The 27,996-nt window shown below is 59.1% G+C and overlaps 2 protein-coding genes across 4 annotated transcripts; both read left to right on the plus strand.

Moving 5' to 3' along the window:
* The first annotated feature begins 578 nt into the window (after nucleotides 1-578).
* Nucleotides 579-19,314, plus strand: STAMBP (STAM binding protein). 3 transcript variants are annotated; one of them, XM_064175726.1, is made up of 10 exons: nucleotides 579-630; nucleotides 3,194-3,433; nucleotides 8,466-8,541; nucleotides 9,244-9,339; nucleotides 10,389-10,758; nucleotides 11,947-12,071; nucleotides 13,641-13,778; nucleotides 16,242-16,354; nucleotides 17,020-17,119; nucleotides 17,830-19,314. In XM_064175726.1, exons 2-10 carry the CDS (start codon nucleotides 3,219-3,221, stop codon nucleotides 17,884-17,886), a joined length of 1,290 nt encoding a protein of 429 aa, XP_064031796.1. In that variant the 5' UTR covers nucleotides 579-630; nucleotides 3,194-3,218; the 3' UTR covers nucleotides 17,887-19,314. The 3 variants fall into 3 exon arrangements, with proteins under 3 accessions (XP_064031796.1, XP_064031797.1, XP_064031798.1); XM_064175727.1 differs by lacking the exon at nucleotides 579-630 and adding an exon at nucleotides 640-661; XM_064175728.1 differs by lacking the exon at nucleotides 579-630 and adding an exon at nucleotides 2,498-2,520.
* A 4,316-nt stretch (nucleotides 19,315-23,630) lies between these two features.
* On the plus strand, nucleotides 23,631-27,924 carry ACTG2 (actin gamma 2, smooth muscle). Its single transcript, XM_064175731.1, has 9 exons — nucleotides 23,631-23,720; nucleotides 24,676-24,847; nucleotides 24,933-25,061; nucleotides 25,150-25,260; nucleotides 26,485-26,569; nucleotides 26,672-26,833; nucleotides 26,924-27,115; nucleotides 27,345-27,526; nucleotides 27,667-27,924. The coding sequence occupies exons 2-9, from the start codon at nucleotides 24,722-24,724 to the stop codon at nucleotides 27,808-27,810; spliced, it is 1,131 nt and encodes a 376-aa protein (XP_064031801.1). The 5' UTR covers nucleotides 23,631-23,720; nucleotides 24,676-24,721; the 3' UTR covers nucleotides 27,811-27,924.
* The last annotated feature ends 72 nt before the right edge of the window (nucleotides 27,925-27,996 follow it).

Here is a 27,996-nt window from a genome sequence, read left to right on the forward strand (position 1 = left end):
GAGCGAAGGGCTGGGGGGCAGTGGGCTCTGGCCTCGCCGCCTGGCGGCTTTTGGGGTGAGAAGGGGCGATTTCGGGGTGAACAGGGCCGGTTTCGGGGTGAGCGGGGCAGATCTCGGGGTGAGCGGGGCAGATCTCGGGGTGAGCAGGGGCCGGTTTCAGGGTGAGCAGGGCAGATCTCGGGGTGAGCAGGGCCGATTTGGGGTGAGCAGGGCAGATTTTGGGGTGAGCGGGGCAGATCTCGGGGTGAGCGGGGCAGATCTCGGGGTGAGCGGGGCAGATCTCGGGGTGAGCGGGGCAGATCCCGGGGTGAGCAGGGCAGATCTCGGGTGAACGGGGCAGATCTCGGGTGAGCGGGGCCGGTTTCGGTGTGAACGGCGCCGGTCGCGGGGCGCTCCGGGGCGCGTGCCGCAGGGCGCTGCGCCTTTAAGAGCCAGGACCTGCCTCTGACGTCATAGCGCCGAGCGTCCACTCAGGCACCGGAAGCGGCCGGGCGGAAGTGGGTGGGGAGGGGGAACGTGCCCGGATCTTGGGACGCCTTCTGATTGGCTGTTGCTGTCGAGGGGCGGGGCGAGGCCGCCGGGCAGCAACCCGGAAGCGCTGAGGGGAGGCGGCGGCGGCGGCGGCGGCAGGTCAGGGCCGGGCCCGGCCCCGGGCGCCTCGGTGGGAGGCCAGGGACGCCTCGGTGGGGGGCAGAGGCAGACGGGCTGGGCCGGAGCTGGGGAGGGTGTGCCGTATAGTCGTTCCCGTCATGTGGCTCCGGTCGCGGGGGGCTCTGTGAATGTCTTTCCCGCAGCAGAGGATCCGGTTCGGGGCTCCCTTTGCTGTGTGGGGCAGCTGGGAGCCTGCGGGGCTTTAGTTAGAGGGGAAGGGCAGGGGGAACTGGCTGGATGGCAGAGCCCAGAGAGTGGTGGGGAATGGTGCCACAGCCAGCTGGCAGCTGGCACCAGTAGTGTGCCCCAGGGATCAGTGCTGGGCACAGTCCTGCTCAATGTCTTTATTGATGAGCTGGAGCAGAGGACTGAGTCCAGCAGCAGGCAGTTTGCAGCTGGCACCAAGCTAGGAGCAGCTGTGGAGCTGTTGGAGGGTAGCAGAGCCCTGCAGAGGGACCTGGCCAGGCTGCATGGGAGGGCAGAGGCCAAGGGGATGAGATTGAACAAGGCCAAGGGCAGGTTCTGCACTTTGGCCACAACAACCCCAAGCAGCTCCAGGCTGGGGCCAGAGTGGCTGAGAGCAGGCAGGCAGAGAGGGCCCTGGGGGTGCTGGCAGAGAGGAGCTGCAGAGGAGGCAGCAGTGCCCAGGGGGGCAGCAGAGCCAATGGCATCCTGGGCTGGCTGAGGAGCAGTGTGGGCAGCAGGACAAGGGAGCTGCTTCTGCCCCTGTGCTCAGCACTGCTCAGGCCACCCCTGCAGTGCTGTGTCCAGTTCTGGGCCCCTCCATTGCAGGGAGATGTTGAGGTGCTGGAAGGTGCCCAGAGCAGGGCAGCAAGGCTGGGGAGGGGCCTGGAGCACAGCCCTGTGAGGAGAGGCTGAGGGAGCTGGGGGGGTGCAGCCTGCAGCAGAGGAGGCTCAGGGCAGAGCTGATTGCTGCCTGCAGCTGCCTGCAGGGAGGCTGTAGCCAGGTGGGGTTGGGCTCTGCTGCCAGGCAGCCAGCAACAGAACAAGGGGACACAGCCTCAAGTTGTGCCAGGGCAGGTTGAGTCTGGCTGTGAGGAGGAAGTTGTTGGCAGAGAGAGTGATTGGCACATTCTGTGCTTCTGTGCTCCACAACCTCCCTAGAGGTGTTCAAGACCAGGTTGGATGAGGCCTTGAGCAACCTGGGCTGGTGGGAGGTGTCTATGCCCCATGGCAGGGGGTTGGAGCTTGAATGATCTTGAAGGTCTCCTCCAATCCAAACCATTCCATGATTCTGGCCCTTCAGACAGTCCCAGTGGTTCCTCCACTTTGAATTTCTGGGCTTGTGCCAAGGAGTTGGGGGTGAGAAAGGCTTTGTTGGAGCCAAGTGGGAGGCAGAGATGGGGATCAGGTCGAGGTGCATTCCTGTGGTGCTGGTTGTGCCTCCCACAGCACAGGGCAGAGAGGCTGTGCCCAGGCAGGGAGCAGTTTGGGATGGAGCTGGTTGGGTAAGGACAGCTCTGCTGAGCAGCAGTGAGTGGAAGAGTGACCTTTAGCTCCATCCTCTCCTCACTGCTGTGAGTGTGGTGAGTGCTGAGGTACTGGAAGCCTCCTGTGAGGCTGCTTCTGCTCAAGGCTGAGTGGAACACTTTGGGCACTTCAGGACCTAGCCTGGCCCTTGTGTTAGACAGTTCTCTGCTGGCAGGGAGTGGTTTCTATCAAGGAGAGACAGCTCTGAGGAGGCTGGATGGGTTCCCAGGTGTGTACTGCTCAGAGGTTGGAACAGGCTGCCCAGGGAGGTGGTGGAGTCCCCAGCCCTGGAGGTGTTCAAGGATCCTGGTTTCAGTTTTGAGCCCCTCCAAGAAGGACATTGAGGAACTGAAGCAGGTCCAGGGCAGGGCAACAAAGGTGGGGAAGGGTCTGGAGAAGAGGGTTGGGGAGGAGCAGCTGAAGGAGCTGGGGAGAAGGAGGCTGAGGGGAGCCCTCCTGGGTCTCTGAAAGGAGGTTGGAGCCAGGTGGGGATTGAGCTCTTCTCCCTGGTCTCAGGTGATAGAACAAGAGGAAAGGACCTGAAATTGTGCCAGGGGAGAGTTAGGTTGGAGATGAGGCAAAATGTCTTTGCTGCAAGGAGTGGTCAGGGGTTGGCACAGGCTGCCCAGGGAGGTGGTGGAGTGCCCATCCCTGAGGATGCTCAGGGAGGTGGTGGAGTCCCCATCCCTGGGGGTGTTCAGGGAGGTGGTGGAGTGCCCATCCCTGGGGGTGTTCAGGGAGGTGGTGGAGTGCCCATCCCTGAGGGTGTTCAGGGAGGTGGTGGAGTCCCCATCCCTGGGGGTGTTCAGGGAGGTGGTGGAGTGCCCATCCCTGAGGGTGTTCAGGGAGGTGATGGAGTGCCCATCTCTGGGGGTGTTCAGGGAGGTGGTGGAGTGCCCATCCCTGGGGGTGTTCAGGGAGGTGGTGGAGTGCCCATCCCGGGAGGTGCTCAGGAAACCTGTGGCCGCGGCGGTGCTGGGTTGCTGGTTGGACTGGAGGCTCTCAGAGGCCGAGCAGCTTCCTGACTCTCTGCCCTCCCTTCCCCCCGCAGCGCTCCCAGCCCCGGGGCAGCTTTGATGTGCGTCGCCATGCCTGACCACGCCGACCTCAGCCTCCCGCCGGAGGAGCGAGTCCGGAGGCTGATCCAGGTGGGCAGCGCCGTGGAGGTGAACGAGGACATCCCCCCCCGGCGCTACTACCGCTCCGGGGTGGAGATGCTGCGCATGGCCTCCGTCTACGCCGAGGAGGGCAACGTGGAGTGTGCCTTCATCCTCTACAACAAGTACATCACGTAAGGGCTGCAGCGCCTCTGCTGGCAGCACAGGCGGCCGGAGTTGGGGCTCTTGAGCCTGGAGAGGAGAAGGCTTCGAGGAGTCAGGGGCCAGAGTGCCTGAGAGCAGGCAGGCAGAGAGGGAGCTGGGGGTGCTGGCAGAGAGGAGCTGCAGAGGAGGCAGCAGTGCCCAGGTGGGCAGCAGAGCCAATGGCATCCTGGGCTGGCTGAGGAGCAGTGTGGGCAGCAGGACAAGGGAGCTGCTTCTGCCCCTGTGCTCAGCACTGCTCAGGCCACCCCTGCAGTGCTGTGTCCAGTTCTGGGCTGCTCCATTGCAGAGAGATGCTGAGGTGCTGGAAGGTGTTGAGAGAAGGGCAGCAAGGCTGGGGAGGGGCCTGGAGCACAGCCCTGTGAGGAGAGGCTGAGGGAGCTGGGGGGGTGCAGCCTGCAGCAGAGGAGGCTCAGGGCAGAGCTGATTGCTGCCTGCAGCTGCCTGCAGGGAGGCTGTAGCCAGGTGGGGTTGGGCTCTGCTGCCAGGCAGGCAGGGCCAGAAGAAGGGGACAGAGGCTGAAGCTGTGTCAGGGCAGGTTGAGGCTGGCTGTGAGGAGGAAGTTGTTGTCAGAGAGAGTGATTGGCACTGGAATGGGCTGCCCAGGGAGGTGGTGCAGTGCCCATGGCTGGAGGTGTTGCAGCCAAGGCTGGCTGGGGCACTTAGTGCCATGGTCTGGTTGGTTGGGCAGGGCTGGGTGCTAGGTTGGGCTGGCTGAGCTTGGAGCTCTCTTCCAGCCTGCTTGGTTCTATGAAAGCTGTTCTTAGCTCCTTCACTTGGGCACCTCCTCCTCAGGAGCAGTGTAAATAACTTGCTTGATCCCCCAGAGGTAGTGCTCACTAGCAACAAGTTAGTGATGGCTCAGGGTGGAAGGACCAGGAAAGGAGGGTTTTGGGAGGGGTAGTTCAACAGTTCTGGAGCCTCCAACACAAGCAGGACATGGAAGGGTTGGAGCCAGCCCAGAGGAGATGCTGAGAGGGCTGCAGCAGCTCTGCTCTGAGCACAGGCTGAGAGAGTTGGGGCTGTGCAGCCTGGAGAGGAGAAGGCTTTGAGGAGACCTTGCAGTGGCCTTGCAGGATCCGAAGGGGGCTCCAGGAGGGCTGGGAAGAGACTATTGACAAGGTCTGGGAATGACAGGAGGAGGAGGAATGGGTTTGGACTGGCAGAGGAGAGATTGAAAGTGGATGTTAGGAAGAAGTTGTTTGCAGTGAGGGTGGTGAGAGACTGGCACAGGTTGCCCAGGCAGCTGAACATGAGCCAGCAGCATGCCCAGGCAGCCAAGGCCAGGGGCATCCTGGCTTGTGTGAAAGATGCTGTGGCCAGCAGGAGCAGAGAGGGGATTGTCCCCTTGGGCTCAGCTCTGGTGAGGCCACAGCTCGAGTGCTGTGTTCAGCTTTGGGCACTGCAGTGCCAGAGAGCTGTGGAGCTGCTGGAGCAGGTCCAGAGGAGAGCAACAAAGCTGGGGAAGGGCCTGGAGAATAAACCTGACGAGGAGCAACTGAGGGAGCTGGGGATGAGTAGTGTGAGGAAGAGGAGGCTGAGGGTAGACTTCATTGCTGTCTGCATCTACCTGAAGGGACCTTGTGGAGAGGCTGCTGCTGGGCTCTGCTCACAGGTGATTGGAGACAGAGCAAGGGAGAATGGCCTCAGGCTGAGGCTGGGGAGGTTTATATTGGACATCAGGAAAAGGTTTTTCATGGAGAGAGTGGTCAGGGACTGGAATGAGCTGCCCAGGGAGGTGCTGGAGTCACCCAGCCTGGCTGTGTTTCAGGGTGGTTTGAATGTGGTGCTTGGGGAGGTGGTTTAAGGTGGCTCTTGTGGAGTAGGGCTCTAGGTTGGGCTTAGTGCTCCTGAGGGGCTTTGCCAGCCTGCATGTCACTGAGTCTGGTGAGGTGGTGTCAGGTCTGGCTTGTCTGAGCCCCCACAGCAGCTTCTGCAGCCCTGCCTGTGGGTGCTGAAAGAGCTGAAAGCCTCTGGAGTGGCACAGAGCATCCTGCTCCTGGAGCTTCCTCATCGAGCAGCCTGCCCCAGCTTCACCCAGTGGCCCTCTGCTGTGCCCATGCTACCTGCTCCTCCAGAGCCTGGTGGCATCTCTGTGGGCATCTCCCTGCCCCCACCCCGTGCAGGATTCCTGCTCCTGAAGCCCAACACATTTTTCTGGGATTAGCTTTGCTTCCTGCCTTGCACTTGCTGAGCTTTTATGGGCATCTCAGCGAGTGCCCAGGCTGGGAAGTGTGAAACCCTTGGGAAGGTTTCCAGGCTGCTACATAGCTGAGGGAGAAACTCTTTAAACAAAGGAGCTGAAGGCACCTTGGCTCTCCTGCTGTGCCACAGATGGCTGCTGCCCTCATTTCTCTCCAGCAGCTTTCAGGTGCTTGTGGCATCTGTGCTAACCTGGTTGCTGAGCTGCCAGGGAGGGGAAAAAAAAACCCTCAGTGCTGTGCTTCCTTCCCTCAGTGCTGTGCTTCCTTCCCTCAGTGCTGTGCTTCCTTCCCTCAGTGCTGTGCTTCCTTCCCTCAGTGCTGTGCTTCCTTCCCTCAGTGCTGTGCTTCCTTCCCTCAGTGCTGTGGTTTCTCCTGTGCTGCTGAGTGTGAGCTTCTCTCAGAGTTGTTGAATGGGTTGGGTTGGAAGAGACCTTCAAAATCATCCAATACCAATCCCCTGCCATGGGTAAGGACACCTCCCACCAGCCCAGGATGCTCAGGGCCTTATCCAGCCTGGTCCTGAACATCTCCAGGGAGGTTGTGGAGCACACATTCTGTGCTTCTGTGCTCCACAACCTCCCTGGGAAACCTCTGCCAGTGTCTCACCACCCTCAACCTCTGCCAGTGTCTCACCACCCTCAACCTGTGCCAGTCTCTCCTCACCCTCACTCTCAACAATTTCTTCCTCATCTCCACTCTCAATCTCCCCTCTCCCAGTTCAAAGCCTTTGTTCCTCATCCTATCACTCCCAGTCCTTCTCAAAAGTTCCTCCCCAGCTCTCCTAGAGCCCCCTTTAGGTGCTGGAAGGTTGCTCCAAGGTCTCCCTGCAGCCTCCTCTTCTCCAGACTGAACAGCCCCAACTCTCCCATCTTGGCCTCACAGCAGAGCCCTTCCAGCATTGCTGTGACCTTCTCTCCCCCCACACACCAACAGGTCCACATCTTTCTTGTGCAAAATGCAGCTTGTTGCCCAGCTCTCACTGAGGGCAGCAGGGTAGCAGGACTGTCTCTGAGGAGTACCAGGCTGGACTTCCAACACAGGTTTCTCATCTCTTTGTAGGACATCTTCTTCCTTGCCTCCTCCAACAGCTGCTTCTGCTTTGATCTCAGCAGATGTTTGCCTTGTGCCACCCCCAGCCAGGCTAACTTTGGTCCTTTTAGGGCCAAATGAGAAGGAAAAAGAGGAAAACTGTGACGTTTTTGTTTGGGTTCCTGGTTTGTCCCCATGGCCAGGAGCTGCAGGCTGTGGGGATGGCCCCAGAGGTTTGCCTGGGGTGTTGCAAGGGACTCCAGAGATGCTGCCTTGGCCTGTGTGCCGCAGCAGGGCTTAAAATATCCTCTGCTGTGGCTGCTTGGTGCCAAACAGCTGCTCCAGAGGGCTGGGGAGCAGGGAGAGCTTTGAACAAGCCCCAAACTCCTGTGCTTTCAGCCTTGCCAAGCCTCAGCTGGGCTGTGGGAATGAAGCATGAACTGGCTCTGCCCTTCCCCAGCCTCTCGCTGCCTGCTCTTGCCCCAGAGTCTTCTTCTGCCTTCCTGAGTCGTCCTCCTCTCATCCTGCTGCCCTCCTCTTTCTGACTTGTGGAACCCCAGCTGCCTCTGCTGCTTTTTCCATCCTCTCCAGGCCAGCATCTGCTCTTAATCCTTCTTAATTAATCCCTTCCATTTTAATCTGCTAACTGTTGGCAATGCTCACAGCCTTGTTTTGTCTCCTCAGCACAGTGACCTACTTCACAGCCACCAGCCGGGCGCAGGACCTCGCTGGGTGTGTGGGGTGGAGTGGCAGCTTCCCTGTGGCTCCAGGCTGGGACAGGCTTCTGCTGAGCTTGTGGTCTCTGCTGAGGGCATCCTCCCCATCTCTCTGGCAACCAGGAGCATTCAGGGCCTCAAGAAGCCTTTCATTTTCCCAGAGGACTGAGCCAAAAGGCTCCTGGTGCGACAGCTGTGGATGGGGTCAGATTGCTTTTAGCTTCCCTGCAAGTTTGCTCTTTGCAGGGGCTGGGCTGAGCTGATTTCCTCATCCCTTACCCAAAGTGTTTGTTCCTGCATGCAGAAGGTCAGAGTGGGCACAGAGTCCTTGGGCTTGGTTGCAATCCCCTTGGCTGCTCTCAGAGGTGTGGGCAGGTGCCCAAGGACCTTTCTGAATCGCTGACATCATCCTTGGTGCTTTAGAGCAGCTTTGAATGTCTGTCCCTCAGGACCATCTCCAAAGTCCAGGTGGAAGAAAAATCTCCTGTGTGAGATGCTCCCATGGGACTAAGCTGATCCAGCTGGAGGTGTCCCTGCTTGCTGCAGGAGAGTTGGACAAGATGACCTTTGAGAGTCCCTTCCAAACTGCTGTGTTGTGATCCTATGACTAGAGGAGCTCTCCTGTGTGGCTAAGGGACAATGACTTTGAGCAGGAAGAGGAGAAATTGAGACTGGACATGAGGAAGAAATCCTTGGAAGGGAAGGTGGTGAGACTGGAACAGGCATTCTGTGATCCACAGCCTGCCTGGGGCTGTTCAAGGCCAGGCAACCTGGGCTGGTGGGAAGTGTCCCTTCCCGTGGCAGGGGCTTGGATCTGGGTGATCTTGAAGGTCCCTTCCAACACAACCCATTCCAGGAAGATCTTAGGAGGCCTTTGGACGATGCAGAAAGGCAGAGACTGTCCTGCTGGTGAAGAGCACAAGGCCCAGGGAGGTGGCAGAGCAATGGGACAGTGCTGGAAGGGAGTGATCCATACTCCCAGAAATGCCACTGGGTGCCTGGTGCTTGTCCCTCTCTCTGCTGGGCTCAGCAGTGAGTTTCTCTCTGCTTTTCAGGCTCTTCATAGAGAAGCTGCCCCAGCACCGCGACTACAAAGCTGCTGTCATACCCGAGAAGAGGGAGACAGTCAAAGTGAGTGGGAGCCTCCCCAAGTCCTCAGCAGCTGCTGCTGGACAAGCTTTGAGGTCATCAACCTTGGCTTTTCCTGGCTCTGTATCAACCTTAAGAAGCCTTGGCCCCAACAGGCAGTGGTGGTTTGGGTTGGCCTTTCGCTCTTGTGCTTGCACTGAGCTGCTGGGCTTGGCCAGTTTGCTTTTGGTTGAGCACTGAGATGTCCTTCCCTCAGCTTGGTGGGGTGCTGGCCCATCTCATTTAAGCTTCACTGTCACCTAGAAAGGTTGGATCAGAGGATCCTTGGGGTCCCTTCCAGCCTGGCATTCTGGGATTCTCTGTGTGTGTGTGGTTCTTTAGTTTTAAGACCACTGAGCTTCTCCATGCGTGGTGGTTGGGTGCTCAGGGTGGTGGCCCTCAAGGGCTTGGCCAGGAGATACTTGGAGACAGTTCACAGCCACAAGAAGCTACCACTCCTCTGCTCAGCATTGCCAAGAAGAGCAAAGGACAGCCTGAGCTCTTGCTGAGTGGAGCTGGCAGTGACACCTGGTCCCACCATGCAGCCTGTCCCCACGTGGTGCTGGGGCTGCTTGTCCCTTCCTGCCTTGTGAGCAAGCAGCTGGTTTATAATCTCTGGCTGCTGCCTTGGTTCCTGCACGTGTATGAGTCTTGTTTGTCCTGCCTTGGGGCTGTTTCACTCATGACTCTTCTTCCTCCCTTCAGAAGCTGAAGGAAGTAGCTTTCCCCAGAGCTGAAGAGCTCAAGGAGGAGCTGTTAAAGAGGTACGCCAAGGACTATGCTAAGTACAAGGAGCAGAAGGTGAGTGAGAGCAGACTGGAGGTCTGTGTTCCCCAGAAGACCCTCAGCCACAAAGGGTTTGGAAGAGGGAAGGTCTCCAGGGCTCCCTGAGTGCTCTGACAGGTGAAACCTGGGTAGCCTCAGCTTGCATGGTCCAGCCTCATCACAGAGCTGCCCTGGTTGTGTCTCTGCTGCCTTATGCAGCTGAATTTGTCACAGGTGTCCCCCTGGCTCTTTCCATTCTGCACCCTGAGCTGGGGCAGTTGTTGGCTTGGGGTTTTTTCCTTCTCTTTGTCCCAAAGTGAAGTCTGAATCTTATGACCCAGAAATTCAGCATGGGCAAGGATCTGAGGTTCTGTGAGCAAAGCAGAATGCTGCAGGAGATAATTTTAGAGACAGGATAGAGGGAAAGAGAGGATGAAAGAATTGAGGCTGTTCCACCTGGAGAAGAGAAGGCTCCAGGGAGACCTTAGAGCTGCATTTCAGTATCTTCAAGGGACTTCCAGGCAGGTTGGGGAGGGACTGTTCAGAAGGGCCTGTGGGGATAGGACAGGGGGCAATGGTTTGGTACTGGGGCAGGGCAGAGCTAGGTTGGGTATCAAGAGGAAGTTGTGCACCATGAGGGTGCTCAGACACTGGCACAGGTTGAAGCTCAGGCTCAGTGTGTCCCCAGGCAGCCTGCTCTGGTTGGAGGTGTCCCTGCCGAGTGCAGGGGCTTGGACAGGATGACCTTGGAGGGTCCCTTCCCATCCACTGCAGTCTGTGACAGCGACCTGAGAAAGTGATTTTTAGGCACAGGAGAGAGGGAAATCGACCTGGGATTGTGTTCCTGTGGGAGAGGGGAGGCTGAGGCAGCAGTTGTACTGCCCTGCCCTGGCTGGGTCTCCCGGTGGAAGTTGGGATCTCTCTTTTGCAAGCTGAAGCTTCCTTGCAGGGAGCTGCTTGCTGGTTCCACTCTGCAGAGCCTTTAGCAGCAGCCTGGGCTTGCTGAAGGTCTGCAGTGCACAGACTTCATATCCTGCTGCTGTTCCCCTGCCTGCTGATGTCCCTTGGCCTGTTTCTCCTTGCAGAAGGAGAAGGAGCTGGAATTTGCACGCAGTTTGGCTCTGCAGCAGCAGCTGGAAGAGGAGAGGAACCGAGTGGCCCTGATGAGGCAGCAGCAGGCAGAGCAAGAGCAGTTTCTTGCCTTCGAGGAGATGATTCGACGCCAGGAGCTGGAGAGGGAACGCCTGAGGATAGTGCAGGAGTTTGGAAAGCCAGAGCCTGAGTCTCTAGAGGGCCCCCTCATCCCCGGCGTGGAAAAGCCTCCCACGGATGCAATCCCAAAGGCTGCTGTCTCTCCGGTTTCCCCTGCCAGTCCCTCAGCAGGGACTGTCTCCTCCAGGCCTCCTGTTGTGGACAGATCTTTGAAGCCAAGCACCCTGGGGAGCACAGACAACAGTTAGTACCTGTCCCTGCACCCTTCTCCCTCACTGGGGCTGAGCCAAACCAGCTGAGGAGCTGACTTGGCTGGGAAGCTCTGGGAAGTGCCTCTTTGTGGCTCCATCTGGGTGTTCTCCTCCTTGGCCAGTGGAGGTTGGCAGGGCTGAGGAGAGCTCTTGGGAATCACCCCACACACAGTTCTTCAGCCCAGCCTCTCTGCTGATCTGGAGTCTGCAATCTCTTTGGCTTTCCTAGCTCCAAGTGCTTGGGATTTAGTCCCTGACTGGGCTGAGCAATTCCCACTCTTCTGCCAAATATGGCTCCAAAGTACTGATGTAGACAATTCCAAGTGAGTGGTTCTTGACTCCTTTTCTTCCAGTGACATCTTTTGACACAATGAAGTGTCATTTTTGTCACCAAAACCCTGGGGGGTTGCCATGCTGCTGAAGGGCTTTGTTTGGAAAGAAGCAGTGAGTGTCCCTCAGGAAGTGTCCCAGTGGCCTCCTTTCTCTGTCACTGCTGTTGTGAGGGAGGCCAAAAGAGCACTTCATGTTTCCAGGCTCAGCCCCTCAGTCTTAGCCCCTTCAGCTGCTGTCCTGAGACACCATTTCTGCCCCCTGCCATTGCTTCTGCTCCCTTTCTTAGCCCCTTCAGCTACTGTCCTAAGAGACCATTTCTGCCCCCCTGCCATTGCTTCTCCTGCTCCCCTTCTTAACCCCTTCAGCTACTGTCCTAAGACACCATTTCTGCCCCCTGCCATTGCTTCTTCTGCTCCCCTTCTTAACCCCTTCAGCTGCTGTCCTGAGACACCATTTCTGCCCCCCTGCCATTGCTTCTCCTGCTCCCCTTCTTAGCCCCTTCAGCTACTGTCCTAAGACACCATTTCTGCCTCCCTGCCATTGCTTCTCCTGCTCCCCTTCTTAGCCCCTTCAGCTGCTGTCCTAAGAGACCATTTCTGGCCCCCTGCCATTGCTTCTCCTGCTCCCCTTCTTAGCCCCTTCAGCTACTGTCCTAAGACACCATTTCTGCCTCCCTGCCATTGCTTCTGCTCCCCTTCTTAGCCCCTTCAGCTACTGTCCTAAGAGACCATTTCTGCCCCCCTGCCATTGCTTCTCCTGCTCCCCTTCTTAGCCCCTTCAGCTACTGTCCTAAGACACCATTTCTGCCCCCCTGCCATTGCTTCTTCTGCTCTCCTCCTCCCCACAGATGCCAGCTTAGATGCCCTTCGCCAGGTCATCGTGCCCAGGGAGCTCTGCCAGAAGTTCCTGCAGCTGGCTGATGCCAACACTGTCAGGGGTGTGGAGACCTGTGGGATCCTCTGCGGTAAGCTGGTAAGGTGGTGACCCTGCTGGTGGCCCTGGAGGACCCTAAGTGGTGCAGGGGAGAGTCTGTCAAGGTGGGCAGTAGCTCTGCAGATGGCTAAAGGTTCCTGATTTCTGCCATGGGAGGCTGTGGTGCAGCTTCACCAAACTGCCACAGGAGCATCAGGGAAGAGCTCCAGGACCTGAAGGAGCAGATTGCTCAGAGCCCCACACAGCCTGACCTGCAGTGGTGCCAGGCATGGGGCAGCTCTCACCTCTCTGAGCACCCTGGCACAAGCCCTCAGCACCTTCAGTGTCAAACGTTTCTCCCTTCTCTCCAGTCTGATTCTGCCTCTTGGAGTTCAAACCATTCCCCCCTTGGCCTGTCACAACAGGTCCTGTCCAAAACTGTCCCAAACTTTCTGAAAGGCCACCAGAAGGTCTCCCTGCAGCCTTCTCTTCTCCAGGCTGAACAGACTCTGTCCAAAACTCTGTCTCCAGCTTTCTCAAAGGCCACCAGAAGGTCTCCCTGCAGCCTTCTCTTCTCCAGGCTGAACAAGCCCAACTCTCAGCCTGGCCTCCAGCCCAGCCAGCATTGCTGTGGCCTCCTCTGGCCCTGCTCCAACAGGTCCCTGTCTGTGCTGAGGACTCCAGAGCTGGCCCCAGTTGTCTTCCATCTCAGAATCTAATCCCTCCCTGCCCCAAACACACACACAGATGCACCCAAACCCTTCCAGGACAGACCAGTCCTGTCACCAGAAGCCCTGCTCAAAACTCTCTCCCCAGCTTTCTTTAGTCCTCCTTCAACTCCTGAACGGCAGCAATGAGTTCTTGGTACCTGCAGGGACTGAGGGGTCCAAGCCATGCAGGAGGACCCTGCCCCAGTCGAGCCTGTGCCAACACCAACTGGAGCCAGTTGCTTCTCCTCCAGTTTGTTTGCACAGGTTTCAGCTGGCAGCTCCAGATTTGTTTCCCCTGAGTCCCTTGGGGCTGCTTTGCTTGCAGAAGTTTGCTTTGAAATGCAATTCTTTGATGTAGCAACTTTCTGCAGCCCAGCTGCTTCCAGCCCCTGGGTGGTTGTTTCATTGTGAACCATCTCCTAGGCAGTGGAGAGAGTCACTCCCGTGGGTGTCCAGGGCTTCTCTGAGCTCTTGTGGGTGCTCTGCGTGCCAGGAAAATGACTTAGGCAGTCCTGGGTTGTAGAATCACAGAATGGTTTGGGCTTGAAAAGCTCTTTAAGCTCATCCATTCCAACCATTCCCTGGCTCTGCCAAGCTGGGACTAAGACTCAGCACCAGTTTGAAACACCTCCTGGGGTGGGCATTCAGCCACCTCCCCGGGCAGCCTGTGCCAGGCTTTTGAGAACCCTTCGGGTGAAGTTGTTTCTTCTACTGTCCGACCTAAACCTCCCCTGGGGCAACTTGAGGCCATTTCCTCTGGCCCTGTCACTTGTTAAGGAGAAGAGCCCAACCCCCAGCTGGCTCCAGCCTCCTTTCAGGGAGCTGTAGAGAATGTGGAATCATCAGGAGAAAGGGAAATGCCCTCTGCAGCTGCCTGGGGGAGGTGCGGCGGTGACAGCCTCCCTGTGCTGCCTTGCAGATGAGGAACGAGTTCACCATCACCCACGTCATCGTGCCCAAGCAGCACGGAGGCCCCGACTACTGCAACACCGAGAGTGAGGAGGAGCTCTTCGTCATCCAGGATCAGCATGGCCTTGTCACCCTGGGCTGGATCCATGTGAGTCCTCTGCCAGTTTCACTTCCCCACCAGCGTTTAGGGCTGCTGGTGGAGAGCTTAGAATCATAGAATCAAGCAGGTTGGAAGAGACCTCCAAGATCATCCAGCCCAACCTATCCCCCAGCCCTAGCCAGTCAACCAGAGCATGGCACTAAGTGCCTCATGCAGTCCTTTCTAGGGACGGTGCCTCCACCACCTCCCTGGGCAGCCCATTCCAATGCCAATCACTCTCTCTGCCAACAACTTCCTCCTAACATCCAGCCTAGACCTGCCCTGGCACAATTTAGACTGTGTCCCCTTGTTCTGCTGCTGGTTGCCTGGGAGAAGAGGCCAACCCCACCTGGCTACAATGTCCCTTCAGGTAGTTGTAGACAGCAGTGAGGTCACCCCTGAGCCTCCTCTGCTGCAGGCTGCACCCCCCCAGCTCCCTCAGACTCTCCTCATAGGGTTTGTGTTCCAGGCCCCTCCCCAGCCTTGCTGCCTTTCTCTGGACACCTTCCAGCACCTCAACATCTCTCTTGAATTGAGGAGTCCAGAACTGGACACAGCACTGCAGGGGTGGCCTGAGCAGTGCTGAGCACAGGGGCAGAAGCAGCTCCCTTGTCCTGCTGCCCACACTGCTCCTGAGCCAGCCCAGGATGCCATTGGCTCTGCTGCCCACCTGGGCACTGCTGCCTCCTCTTCAGCCTACTATCTATCAGCACCCCCAGGTCCCTTTCCTCCTGGCTGCTTTCCAGCCACTCTGTTCCCAGCTTAGTAGAGGAGACAGCACAGAGCAGGCAGCATCCTCCAGGAGGATTTCTCCCTCTGGTCACAGACACAGGATGGATTGGATTGGAAGGGACCTTCAAGATCGTCCAGTTCCAGCCCCTTGCCATGGGCAGGGACACCTCCCACTAGCCCACCAGGTTGCTCCAGGCCTTGTCCAGCCTGGCTTTCAACACTTCCAAGCTTGGAGCCTCCACAGCTTCCCTGAGCAACCTGTTCCAGAGCCTCAGCACCCTCCTGGGGAACAATTTTCTCAGTTCAGTGCTGCAGTGTGGCAGATCCCTGGGCTGGCTGCAGCACTGCCCCTGCTGCTTGTCCCCACAGAGCCTTTGGCAGTGGGATCTGAGCCAAGGAAAATGTTTGGTGCTGCTGAGGAATCTCTGGAAAGCAGCAGCTGCCTCTCAGGCTTTCACAAACAAATGCCTGCTGCGTGTGCCTGGCACATGGGAGGTGTCTGCTCGTGGTGATAAGCCTGCAGTGATGGCCCTGAGATGTTCAGAGCCCTTCAGGAATCCCTTTGACCTTTCTGCTGCTCTTGGCAACAAAAAAGTAACAACAGAAAGGAGGAAAAAGAACTTCCAGCAAGAGTCCAGCTGTGAAGTGTAGCTGCCAGCTGTAGAGGGCTGAGGAGGCCACGAAGATGAGCAGAGGACTGGAGAACCTCTGCTGTGGGGACAGGCTGGGGGAGTTGAGGGTGTTCAGTCTGGAGAGGAAGAGAAGGCTCCAGGGAGACCTCAGAGCTGCATTTGAGTATCTGCAGGGGACCTCCAGACAGGCTGGGAAGGGACTGTGCAGAAGGGACAGGACAAGGGCAATGGTTTGAAACTGGAGCAGGGCAGAGTTGGGTTGGACATCAGGAGGAAGTTCTGCACAGGAGGGTGAGGAGACACTGGAACAGGCTGCCAGGAGAGGTGGTTGAGGACCCATCCCCGGAGACATTCCAAGTCAGCCTTGATGTGTCCCTGGGCAGCCTGCCCTAGCTGGAGGTGTCCCTGCTGAGTGCAGGGGGTTGGTCAGGATGCCCTTGGAGGGTCCCTGGCACAGTCTGTGACCCCCAATGAGACTTGTGCAGCCTCTCACCAGCACCAAGAGCTGTGGCTGCAGCCAGCTCTTACCTTGGGGGTTTTCAGATGCTCATCCAGGTCGTAGGACCTGTCAAGCTGCAGCACCTCCCAGAGCCCTGCACCACTCTTGCACTCTCTGGAAGGGAAAGCAAGGCTGGCAGTGTGACCCCAGATTGACCCTCCAGTGTCTAGGGGCAGAGGAACCTCTGCTCTGGGGGCAGGCTGAGAGAGTTGGAGCTGTTCAGCCTCGAGAAGAGAAGGCTCCAGGGAGACCTTAGAGCTGCATTTCAGTGTCTGAAGGGGACCTCAGGGCAGGCTGGGGAGGGACTGTGCAGAATGGCCTATGGGGATAGAATGAGGGCAAATGAACCTGGAGCAGGGCAGAGTTAAGTTGGACATCAGGAGGAAGTTCTGCATCATGAAGGTGCTCAGACACTGGCACAGGCTGCCCTGGGAGGTGGTTGAGGTCCCATCCCTGGAGGCATTCAAGCTGAGACTGGATGTGGCCCTGGGGCAGGTTGCTGTGGTTGGAGGTGTCCCTGTCGAGCACAGGAGGTTGGAGAAGATGCTGCTAGAGGGTGAATTGTCCAACTCTGCTGCCAGCTGCTCTCTGCTCTGTGTCCCTTTGCAGACCCACCCCACGCAGACAGCTTTCCTCTCCAGCGTCGACCTGCACACACACTGCTCCTACCAGATGATGCTGCCTGAGTCCATTGCTATTGTGTGCTCTCCAAAATACCAGGAGTAAGTATGGGGTGAGGAAGACCTTTTCCTCTGCCTGTGGGGCACAACCAAAAGGTTGGGCAGGAGGTTGTGCCCGGTGCCAGGACAAGGAGCAGTGGGCACAAACAAAGCCAGGAGGTTCCACCTGAAGAGGAGGAGAAAGTTGTTTGTTTGTTTGGCTGCCCAGGGAGGTTGTGGAGTTTCCTTGTGTGGAGAGCCCTGCCCTGGGCATTGTGCTGCTGGGCAAGCTGCTGTGGGTGCCCTGCTGGAGGAGGGGGCTTGGACTGGATGATCTCCAGAGGTCCTGTCCAAGCCCCAGCAGGCTGTGAGCTCTGACCTCTTCAGAAGGTATCAAAGGGCTGTTTGCCACAACCCTTCCTCTGGCAGTCTCCTGCTGTGGGAATCAGAAGCCAAGTCCCACAGCCAAAGTCTTACCACAAATGCAGTCGCCAGAGTGTGACTTGAGAGCTCCTCTGAGCTGGGCTGTGGGGGCTGTGTCTGAGCTGTGGTTGCCCACCCATGCTAGGAGAGCAATCTGCAGCCACAGGGCTGTGGAGAGGACTGTCCCAGGCAGTCATCTGCTCTTGCTGGAGGTGAGCAGCCTCAGGCATGCTCCTTCAGGCAAAGCAGAAGGTGCTGCTGTGTGCAGAGGCCTGAGCTGCACTGAGTTGTGTTGTTTGCTCCAGGACAGGGTTTTTCAAGCTGACTGAGCATGGGCTGCAGGAGATCTCCTCCTGCCGGCAGAAAGGATTCCACCCCCACCCCAAGGACCCTCCTCTCTTCACGGTGAGTCACCCCGTGGGGCACAGGGGGCTGGAGGGTTGTGCCAGACATCTCCCTTGAGTTTATATCTGTGAGAAGGTGCCAGGCTGTGGGCTGGCACAGCAGGGGCAGCCTGGCAGTGGCTTGGCTCTGTGCAAAAGGTTTCTGAGCAGTTGGCACCAAGAAAGGGGCTACAGGAGAGGGACTTGATAAGGGCCTGTGGTGATGGGACAAGGGGCAGCAGGCTGAAACTAGAGCAGGGTAGGTTTAGGTTGGACAGCAGGGAGAAGTTCTGCACAGTGAGCTTGGGGAGACACTGGAATGGGTTGCCCAGGGAAGCTGTGAACACCTCATGCCTGGAAATGTTTGAGGCCAAGGCTGCATGAGGCCTTGAGCAACCTGGGCTAGTGGGAGGTGTCCCTGCCCATGGCAGGGGCTTGGAACTGGATGAGTTTAAGGTCCCTTCTGACTCAAGGCAGTCTGTGGTTCTCTGCTGGCAGCAGGAGCAGGGCACTGCTCTGCAGGAGCAGCTCAGGTTTGTGTTTGAGAGAAGAGAGAGGTCTGGGACTGCCCTGCCATGGTCACTGTGTGGCACCAGGCAGGAGGTGCTCCTGGTCTGGGAGGGCTGCTCTGCCAAGGCTGCTGGGTGCAGGCTGTGTCAGGGTGCAGAGGAGACTCAGCTGAGCTGTGGGAACATCTCAGTAACTCTTTCTCTTTCTCTTCCCCTCTTCCAGACCTGCAGCCATGTGTCAGTAGTCGAGAGAGATGTGGTCCTGATGGATCTCCGATAGGCCTCTTGCCTTAAGCACTGACAGGAGACCTCCCCCACACCTTCCTCCTAGGCCTAGGGAATTTGGGGGTTTGTCCTCCTGTAGCAGGTGATTTCTGCCGTGTAGTGCCCCTGCCCCTTCCTCCCCCAGGATCCACGGTGGAATCACTGCCCTGGCCTCAGTGGCAGCACCTTTGAAACCTCAGTGCCTGGCATGGGGCTGGCAGAGCAGTGCTGAGGTTCAGGGTGTGAGTCTGACTGGAAATTCAAAGGCAGAAGCCAACACTGGAGCAGTTCTTTAATACTCTAAGTTATGGTTTGAAGAGCTTCTTGGCAGGAGGGAAGCTTCCCTGTGATTTGCTGCAAACTGGAGGTGTAGAAACCTCTCCCAAGTGCTTTCCAAAGTGAGGCTTGCCCAGGTGAACCTCTGCTTTGTTCTCTCCCTCTTTCTGGGTTGCTGTGGGCTGGCTGGAGCGGAGAAGACTTTGCTCTATTGTAAGGTGGAACCTTCCTAAGGCCTCTCACCCCATCCAAGAGCTTCTCACCCCATCCAAGAGCTTCTCACTGCTGGTACAGAGTGAGTCCTGCTGGCTGGAGTGAAGAAGTCTTTGCTGTAGTGTAAGGTGGAGCCTTCCTAACCCCTCTCACCCCATCCAAGAGCTTTTTGCTGCGGAGCCAGAGGGAATCCTGCTGGCTGCTTCTCAGGTCTTTGTCTGGTGAGGTCAGAAGGGTCCCAGCCTCCTTTGGCCACCCTGTTTCAGCATTTCAGAGGAGAAGGTGGCTGGATGTGGCACTGCCCTGCAGAAGCTGCTTCATTCCAGCAGTGGGGAGGGTGTCTGGGGGAGGGATTCTCTCTGGCCCTTGGGCAGCCAAGCCAGGGCTCAAGGCCAGCCTGTTCTGGTGCTGCAGCGTTGGAAGCTCTGCCTGCAGCATGCTGTGCGAAGGCTCTGCAAGGTCACCGCCCCTCTGAGCCAGGACTCCAGCAGCTTTTGCCACTTCAATCCTCGCAGCTCACCACGCCCATTGCCTCCACACTCCTCGGAGCAGTCTGAAGTCCTTGCCAAAACCAAGTGCCCTGTGACGTCGCCGTTACGCAGTGCCCCAGCCGGGGACCTCCCCCGAACGCCTTTGGTGGGACAGGATCCAGCAGCCAATTCCCATCCCTGTGCTACCCATGTGGAACCTCTATCCCTGCTTCTGCTGGAGGGGTAGGGGGAGAAGCTGTGCTGCAAGGTGGAAAGCATCTGGCCTCAAAGGGCTGAGCGTGACCCACGGCATCTCCACATCCTCTGGCAGGATGCTCTGGGGAGCAGTGCGTGGGGAAGGGAGAGAGGCTGCAGCTGCCAGCCCACCTGGTGTGCATCCTGTGTGTTCTCCATGGCATGTCCTTGTCCTTCCACACACAGCATCCTTTGGTGTTCACTTAACACAGATGGATTGGATCATCCTGGCCTGGTTTCGTTTGCCACTTGTCTTGGAGCTGGCTGGAGGGGGTGGAGGGATCTGGCGTGACTGAGCATGGGGAGGGAAGGGTCTGGAGAACAGGGCTGGGAGTGTTCAGCCTGGAGAAAAGGAGGCTGAGGGGAAGAGCTCCTTGCTCTCTGCAGCTCCCTGAAGGGTTGGAGACCATGTCCTTAAGCTCCTCATCCAAACAGCTTTTGAACATCTGCAGGGATGGAGACTCCACCACAGCCCTGGGCCAGGCCTGATGCTCCTTCAAGTGAAGAAAATGTTTCTGGTGGCCAACCTGAACCTCCCTTGGTGCAACTTGAGGCCATTTCTTCTTGGCCTGTCACTCATTCCCTGGGAGAAGAGACCTGGCTCCAGCCTCCTTTCAGGGAGCTGTAGAGAGCCAGAAGGTCTCCTCTCTGCCAGAACAACCCCAACTCCTTCAGCTGCTCCTCGCAGGACCCCTCACTACTCTCACTGCCCTTCTCAGGACCTGTAGCCCCTCGCTGTCCTTCTTGAAGTGAGAGGGCCAAAACTGAACCCAGGACTCAGGGTCTGACCTCTCCAGTGCTGAATGCAGAGGTAAGGTCATAGAATTATTAAATGCAGAGTTGGAAGGGACCTTAAGGATCCTTTGGTGCAGCCTTAAGATCACTTCCCATGGGGCTCCTGCTGGCCACGCTGAGATCCAAGCCAGGGAGCAGCAATTCCTTCACACCTGTAGTGAGCATCACAACGACTTGACCTCCACTCCCCATCCCCGAAGGTCTCAGGTGTGAGCTGACCTCAGTGGGGAACTGCAGCCAGGGTGAGGAGCTGGTGGCAGATGACTGCTCCGGTCCTCAGCGTCCCAGTGACCGACGAACCCTGGCAGAGAGCCTCTGCAGCTGCGGGGGCTGCGCCGTTCCTGCCAGCTGCTGCCTGCCGCTCGGCCCGCGGAGCCTGCGCCTCTTTCATGGCTTTTTTGCCTTTGAGAGTCGCTGAGTCAGCACTTTGTGCGGCGGGATGGACGCTGGCACCGCTCCGTGTCCCGCTGACCCACCCGCTCCGGCCGGCTGCGAGTCTCGGCTCTCTAAACCGCTCGAGTCAGGGGAGGGGGCGAAGGTGGTTGGAGCTGAACCCAAACCCAAACCGTGCTTCCCAGGAAGGTTTATCCCCTGCAGCGAGGCGAGCTGCGTGTTCTAGGGGAGTTCCTGCCGGCAGGGCGAGATGCTTCTGTCCGTCTGGGAGATGGGAATGGACCCAGCGCCCTGCCTCGGCTCCCCTCCCCCTGCCTCAGTGCTCATCGTCCTGCCCCAGCTGCCCTCCACCTGCCCCAGCTCTCCTTGCCCTGCCCCACCTTTTCTCGCCCTGCCCCAGCTCTCCTCGCCCTGCCCCAGCTCTCCTCGCCCTGCCCCAGCTCTCCTTTCCCTGCCCCATCTCCCCTCACCCTGCCCCAGCTCCTTTCTCCCTGTCCCGTCTCTCCTCGCCCTGCCGCAGCTCCTTTCTCCCTGTCCCGTCTCTCCTCGCCCTGCCGCAGCTCCTTTCTCCCTGTCCCGTCTCTCCTCGCCCTGCCGCAGCTCCTTTCTCCCTGTCCCGTCTCTCCTCACCCTGCCCCAGCTCCTTTCTCCCTGTCCCGTCTCTCCTCGCCCTGCCCCAGCTCCTTTCTCCCTGTCCCGTCTCTCCTCGCCCTGCCCCAGCTCCTTTCGCCCTGCCCCAACAACTTTGCAGGGAGGTGCTGAGAGTCATCCATGTGGCAGGAGTTCTGCAACCCCACCGCAAAGCAGGGCTTATTCCCCTGGTCGTCCTGCCATCACCCCAGCCGGGGCCAGCCTGGCCCGGGCCGCAGGATGCTTGGCGTTCCTGCCAGCATCCCAGAGCCGCCGGCTGGATGCGCTGCGCCGGCCAAACCTTTCCTTTTTAGGCTGCGCTCCCGCTCGGGGCTTTGCCGCCACCATCCCATCCCATCCCATCCCATCCCAGTTTCAAACTGGCCAGGCCGAGGTGTCCCATCCTAGCTGCCCGGCTGGGAGGGGTTTGAGGGGTCCTGCAGGAATCCACGAGGAGCTTGCAGCTGCCCCACAAACACCTGGGATGGAGAAGTGATGTCACTTGGTGCTGCAGAGCAGGGGCTGGGCTTGACATCCTGCGCCTTGAGGTTCAGGGGTGGCCCCCACAGCTTTGGGCATTGTGCCCGCAGCCCTGAGGGAGGGGGCAGGGTCCTGCCGTTGCCTTCACACAGCCCTCCCGTCCCCCCCAGCATAGCTGTGCTCCCTCCACATGTGGCTCTCCCAACACAAGCTGGGAGCCCCCTGTTTATTACCCACATTTCTGCTTTGGCACAGGCTGCTCAGGGAGGTGATGGAGTCCCCAACCCCAGAGGTGCTCAAGAAAGCTGTGGCCATGGCACTTGGGTTGGTGACTGTGGTGGTGTTGGGTTGCTGGTTGGGCTGGGTGATCTCAGAGAGCTTTTCCAACTGAATCTGTCCTGTGCTGGCTTTGGGGCTAAGGTTTTTTTTTGATTGCTTGGTTGGGTTTTTTTACAGCATGTCATATATGGCAACCTTTTGCCTTGGTGACCTCATGGTTGGCCATGGACCAAAGGAACTGGGCTGAGATGCAAGGCAGCAGCAGGTCCCTGGGGCTGGGGGTGTGTGGTGGGGACACTGAGTAGTGCATGTCCAGGGCACCCAGGGGACAAATGCAGCCCCTGTGTGCTGAGGTTTTCCTGCAGGAAGGGAGATAAGCAGGGCAGAGGCTCCCACTGAGGGCAGTGTGGAGGTGCTGAGGGTGATGTGGAGGTGCTGAGGGTGATGTGGAGATGCTGAAGGCAGTGTGGAGGTGCTGAGGGTGATGTGGAGGTGCTGAGGGTGATGTGGAGGTGCTGAGGACGGTGTGGAGATGCTGAAGGCAGCGTGGAGGTACTGAAGGCAGTGTGGAGGTACTGAAGGCAGTGTGGAGGTACTGAAGGCAGTGTGGAGGTGCTGAGGACAGTGTGGAGGTACTGAAGGCAGTGTGGAGGTGCTGAGGGTGGTGTGGAGGTGCTGAGGGCGATGTGGGGGTGCTGGATGGTGTGGAGATGCTGAAGGCAGTGTGGAGGTGCTGAGGGCAGTGTGGAGATGCTGAGGACGGTGTGGAGGTGCTGAGGGTGGTATGGAGGTGTGAGGCTGTGGAGACAGCAGGTCCCTGTCCTGCTGGGTTGCAGCCCAGAGTCTGCTCCCTGCCCCCAGGACACAGGGACACACCAGGACTCTTGGGTCCCTTCTGGTGGTGGCATCCTCTTGGTTGTGGCACCAGTGCCCTCATGTCCCTGCCCTGAGCACAGCTTGGCACCATGCAAAGCTAAGCAGGAAGCAGCCCAAGCACCCTGTGCCTCAGTTTCCCCATCTGCAGCTCCTGTCCCCGTGGCTCTGGATGGTGGCTCTGAGGTTCCTGCCTGTCCCCTGCCCCATGTGCACAGAGAAGGTCCCCAGTGTGGGACTGTTGCCCTTTAAAAGGCACCAGGAGCTTGACAGCCTCTGTTTGGCCTCTGCCAGGGCCACAAGCTGCTGGGCTCTGCTTGACACCTGCCAGAGCTGCATCTGCAGGGCCGGGGGTGGCTGTGCCCCTCCCTACTGCACTTGGACAGGGGTGGCAGGGGACAGCACCCACATCACCCTCGGGAGATCCAGGCTTGTTCTGCCTTCAAAACCCTGCAAGGCAGAGGGTGACAGCTCAGAGTCTGCTCCCTCCAGCACTCAAGGACACCCCAGGGCTGGGCACAGCTGTGACGCAGGTTTGGGCTTTGGAGCCACCAGTCCCAGCCCTGCTCCAGCCGAGGACGTGGCAGGGACACGACAAGGACCTTCGGGGCACCAAAGAGAAAAGCCTCGCAGAGACACATCCCAGAGGAGCCAGATGCTAGGGGCAGACCACAGCACAACCCAGGCCAGCAACCCAGGACGCACCAACCCAGCGCACTTCTGAGCGATGCCAAATCCCCATCCCGGCCGCGGGGCGTCCCCCGGGGCAGAGCCCCCAGCAGTCACCTCCGGCCGGGTGGGGCTTTCGCCCAAGCTCACCCCACGACCCGGAGATGCTCGCAGCTCCTTTTTGCCGAGATGGTCGCTTATAAGGACTTGAGTGTCTCTTGTTTATCGCAGCTCAGCATAAAAGGAAGGGGCTCCCGGATGGTCGCTGCCTCCCCAAGCATCCTCGCACACATTTTTTCTTGGGCTAATTAAGCAGGCTGGGTCCCACCGCCGGCCCGGGGTCAGTTTAATGAAATAAAACACCTTATATGGCCATATGGCCTCCGCACCAGCCCCGAGCCTATTTAGGGTCTTTGTTTAGCGAGGATCCGCCTCTGGGCTTGCAGGAGCTCGCTGGTATTTATACCAAAGCTCCCCGGGACTGGGTCCCAGAGGAAAGGAGCCCTCGCCCGCTGCGGTGAGTACTGCCCAGCCCCGCTGCCCCCCCCCCCCATCCCCCCTCCCCCGGGCAGGGAAAACACCTCAGGGGGTGCTGAGGGGGTGCTGAGGGGGTGTGGGGATGCCCACAGTGCTTGTGGAGCGGCTCCAGATTGGTTGGCGTGGCATGGAGAGGGGGTTCATAGAATCCTAGAGTGGGTTGGGTTGGAAGAGACCTTAGAGATGATCCAGTGCCAAGCCTCTGCCGTCGGACACTTTGCACCAGCCCAGGTGGCTCAAGGCTGCATCCACCTGGCTCTGGGGGCATCCACAGCCTCCCCCTGGGCAACCTGTTCCAGCGTGACCTGGCAGCTGGAGGCTTCTGTGGAGGTGACAAGAGTTGGGCTGTGACCCAGGCTGGTTGTGCTCTCTCAGCTCGCTGTGTTTGGGGCTTTTGGGGGACTTTGTAAGGCTTTTGCCTGTGTTCCTCCAGATTTGGGGGTGCCTCTGCTGGCATTGGGGGGCGCCCGCTGGGGAGGGCTATTTTATTGCCCCCCTTTTGGGGGAAGTATTTGAGGGCAGAGTGGCACAGGGCTGCCAAGACAGGACTGGATGAGTGGGCATCACCTACCTCCCCCTGCCTGTTCGGGGGACACCAGCTGGTGACAGTGATGCCAGAACTCCCTGGGGAGCAGCTCTGCAGGGCCAGCACGGGCAGGAGGCTTTGGCACCCATTTGGGGCACCGGCTGGTGAAGGATGGAGAAGCAGCACTTGCGTGAAGCAGCACCCATGGGGGACGAGCATTATCCTGCTCCCAGCATCACCACACCGGGGCCAGACCTGGCGGCCCCTCCCTGGCACGGCTCACGGAGGACTTTGCGGGGCCGCCCATCCCCGAGGCCTCCAACCCTTCGCCACCCACAGCCGGAGGCGGCGACACGGCACAACCTTGCCCTCTACCCATCCCTTTGACCCCGTTCCCTCTCGGCTCCAGCTTGTCCCCCAGGTCCCCCTGAGCGCCAACCACTCCCAGCCCCACCATGTGCGAGGAGGAAACCACTGCCCTGGTGTGTGACAACGGCTCCGGGCTCTGCAAGGCAGGCTTCGCCGGCGACGATGCCCCCCGCGCCGTCTTCCCCTCCATCGTGGGGCGGCCCCGCCACCAGGTGGGTACCCACAGGCTGCCCCCACCCCCACCCCGCTCTAACCACCCAACAGAGGCTAACGAGGCCGTCTCTGCCCCGGCACTAGGGTGTCATGGTAGGCATGGGGCAGAAGGACAGCTACGTGGGCGACGAGGCGCAGAGCAAGAGGGGCATCCTCACGCTCAAGTACCCTATCGAGCATGGCATCATCACCAACTGGGATGACATGGAGAAGGTGAGGCCACTGGCCCGGGATGGAGAGCGGGCGCTGGCCCCAGCTTTGGTTTGGGGTGAGAGCCTCAATGCTCCTCTGCCTGCCCTAGATCTGGCACCACTCCTTCTACAACGAGCTGCGTGTGGCCCCCGAGGAGCACCCAACCCTGCTCACCGAGGCGCCCCTCAACCCCAAGGCCAACAGGGAGAAGATGACCCAGGTATGGGGCTGGGGGTGGAGAGGGGAGTGGGGATGGAATGGATATGAGGATGGAGATGGAATGGGAGTAGAGATGGAGATGGTAGTGAGATGGAATGGATATGAGGATGGAGATGAAATGGGAGTGGGGATGGAGATGGTAGTGGAGATGGAATGGATATGAGGATGGAGGTGGAATGGGAGTGGGAATGGAGATGGTAGTGGAGATGGAATGGATATGAGGATGGAGATGAAATGGGAGTGGGGATGGAGATGGTAGTGAGATGGAATGGATATGAGGATGGAGATGGAATGGGAGTGGGAATGGAGATGGTAGTGGAGATGGAATGGATATGAGGATGGAGATGAAATGGGAGTAGAGATGGAGATGGGAATGGGGATGTGGCTGGATCCTCCGGAGTAACAAGAAGGGCTGAAGGATTTGGGGGCTTAGCAAGCCAGTAGGAGCTGGCACAGGGTGGAGGAGCAGGTGGTGAGGTGCATCTTGGTGCCTGAGCCGTGGCAGAGATCCATGATGTGCTCAGGGGACCCAAGGGTTTCTCTGCAGCACGTGGGCCTATGATGCTCACCACACAATGGACTGCCCTACGTTTTTGCCATGCCATGCACAAGCCCACGTGGTGTCTGTGCCCTGTGGTGACTCCTGTTTCCACACAGCACACTGCCCCACGTGCCATGCACTGCCTCACATGCCATGCACCACCCCGTGTGCCATGCACCATACTGTGTGCCATGCACCGCCCTGTGTGGCATGCACCACCCCATGTGCCATGCACCGCCCTGTGTGCCATGCACCGCCCCGTGTGCCATGCACCACCCCATGTGCCATGCACCATACTGTGTGCCATGCACCATAATGTGTGCCATGCACTGCCCTGTGTGCCATGCACCACCCTGTGTGCCATGCACCACCCTGTGTGCCATGCACTGTGCCACGTGCCATGCACCACGCCATGTGCCATGCGCTGCACCATGTGTCATGCACTGCCCCATGTGGCTTCCCTTGCAGCACAGCCATGGCTGTGTTGCCCCCCTGCTGCACACTGATCCCCCTGCCCACGCAGCACCCACCTGTTTCTCCATGAGTCCAAACCTTTCACCTCTTGGTGCATACAACTCCCAGACCCCAGTTCTCCAGGAAGGTCCCCACGGCACAGGCTGAGATGCCACTGGAGATCCCCTTGGTGCCCCTTAACCCACTGCCTCCTCTCTTCCTCCTCCTCAGATCATGTTTGAAACCTTCAACGTCCCTGCCATGTACGTTGCCATCCAAGCTGTCCTCTCCCTCTATGCCTCCGGCCGCACAACCGGTGAGTAGGACCCAGCAGCCTCTAGCACCTGGGGGCCATCCTTGGCGGGGAGGGGATGGAGCCAGCTTTGAGCCCCACCCCTCACCCTCTCCCCCTTCCCAGGTATCGTCCTTGACTCCGGGGATGGTGTCACCCACAACGTGCCCATCTACGAGGGCTACGCTCTGCCTCATGCCATCATGCGTCTCGACTTGGCCGGCCGCGACCTCACTGACTACCTCATGAAGATCCTCACCGAGAGAGGCTACTCCTTCGTCACCACCGGTACGGGGCGGGGGCGCTGCGGGGACGCTCCGGGACCTGGCGCTGCTGCCGCGGTGCCAGGCTGAGCCTCTTTGCCAACCTCTCCTGCAGCCGAGCGGGAAATCGTGCGCGACATCAAGGAGAAGCTGTGCTACGTGGCCCTCGACTTCGAGAACGAGATGGCCACAGCTGCCTCCTCCTCCTCGCTGGAGAAGAGCTACGAGCTCCCCGACGGGCAGGTCATCACCATCGGGAACGAGCGTTTCCGCTGCCCCGAGACCCTCTTCCAACCCTCCTTCATCGGTGAGCCCACCCTGAACTGCCCTAGCTCGGCCCTAGACGGCTGCCCCCCATCCCTACCCGCCCTGCCAGGGGGCAACCAGCTGCTGTGGGTGCCCTGCAGTGGTGCTTTGAGGCTCCCCCAAGCACTTTGAACCCCGAATGGAGGGACGAACCCGTGGGCGACCCTGGGGCTCTTTCGGGGAGCTCCTGAGGAGGGGGTCGGGGTGCTGACAGCCCCCTCCCCCGCCAGGCATGGAGTCAGCTGGTATCCACGAGACCACCTACAACTCCATCATGAAGTGTGACATCGACATCCGCAAGGACCTCTACGCCAACAACGTCTTGTCCGGCGGCACCACCATGTACCCTGGCATCGCCGACCGCATGCAGAAGGAAATCACAGCGCTGGCTCCCAGCACCATGAAGATCAAAGTGAGCGGGGGGGAGGGGAAGGGGGGCAAACAAACCACGGTCCCCAACCGACACCCCCACACCACCCCCGCCTCAGCGCCCTGCCGGCGCGGGGGTTGGGGCTGTCTGGAGGGCACATCCTAAGGGCTTTGTCCCCGCAGATCATCGCCCCGCCGGAGAGGAAGTACTCGGTGTGGATCGGCGGCTCCATCCTGGCCTCCCTCTCCACCTTCCAGCAGATGTGGATCAGCAAACCCGAGTACGACGAGGCTGGACCCTCCATCGTCCACCGAAAGTGCTTCTAAAGCCCCTTCCTTGCCCCGCAGCGGTGCCCCCGCCCCGGCCTGGGGGTGCTGCTCCTCCTCGGTCCCTGCCGCTCCCCCCTGCCGCCCACTGCGCATTAAAGCCTTTTCTCCGGAGCCTTTCTCTGGGAGCTGCTGGGGTTGGGAGGTCGAGGGTAGTGTGAGGAGAGGGGATGAGGGAGTGCCCAC

This window comes from Pogoniulus pusillus, chromosome 42 (genome assembly GCF_015220805.1).
Source record: "Pogoniulus pusillus isolate bPogPus1 chromosome 42, bPogPus1.pri, whole genome shotgun sequence".
NCBI lineage: Eukaryota > Metazoa > Chordata > Aves > Piciformes > Lybiidae > Pogoniulus > Pogoniulus pusillus.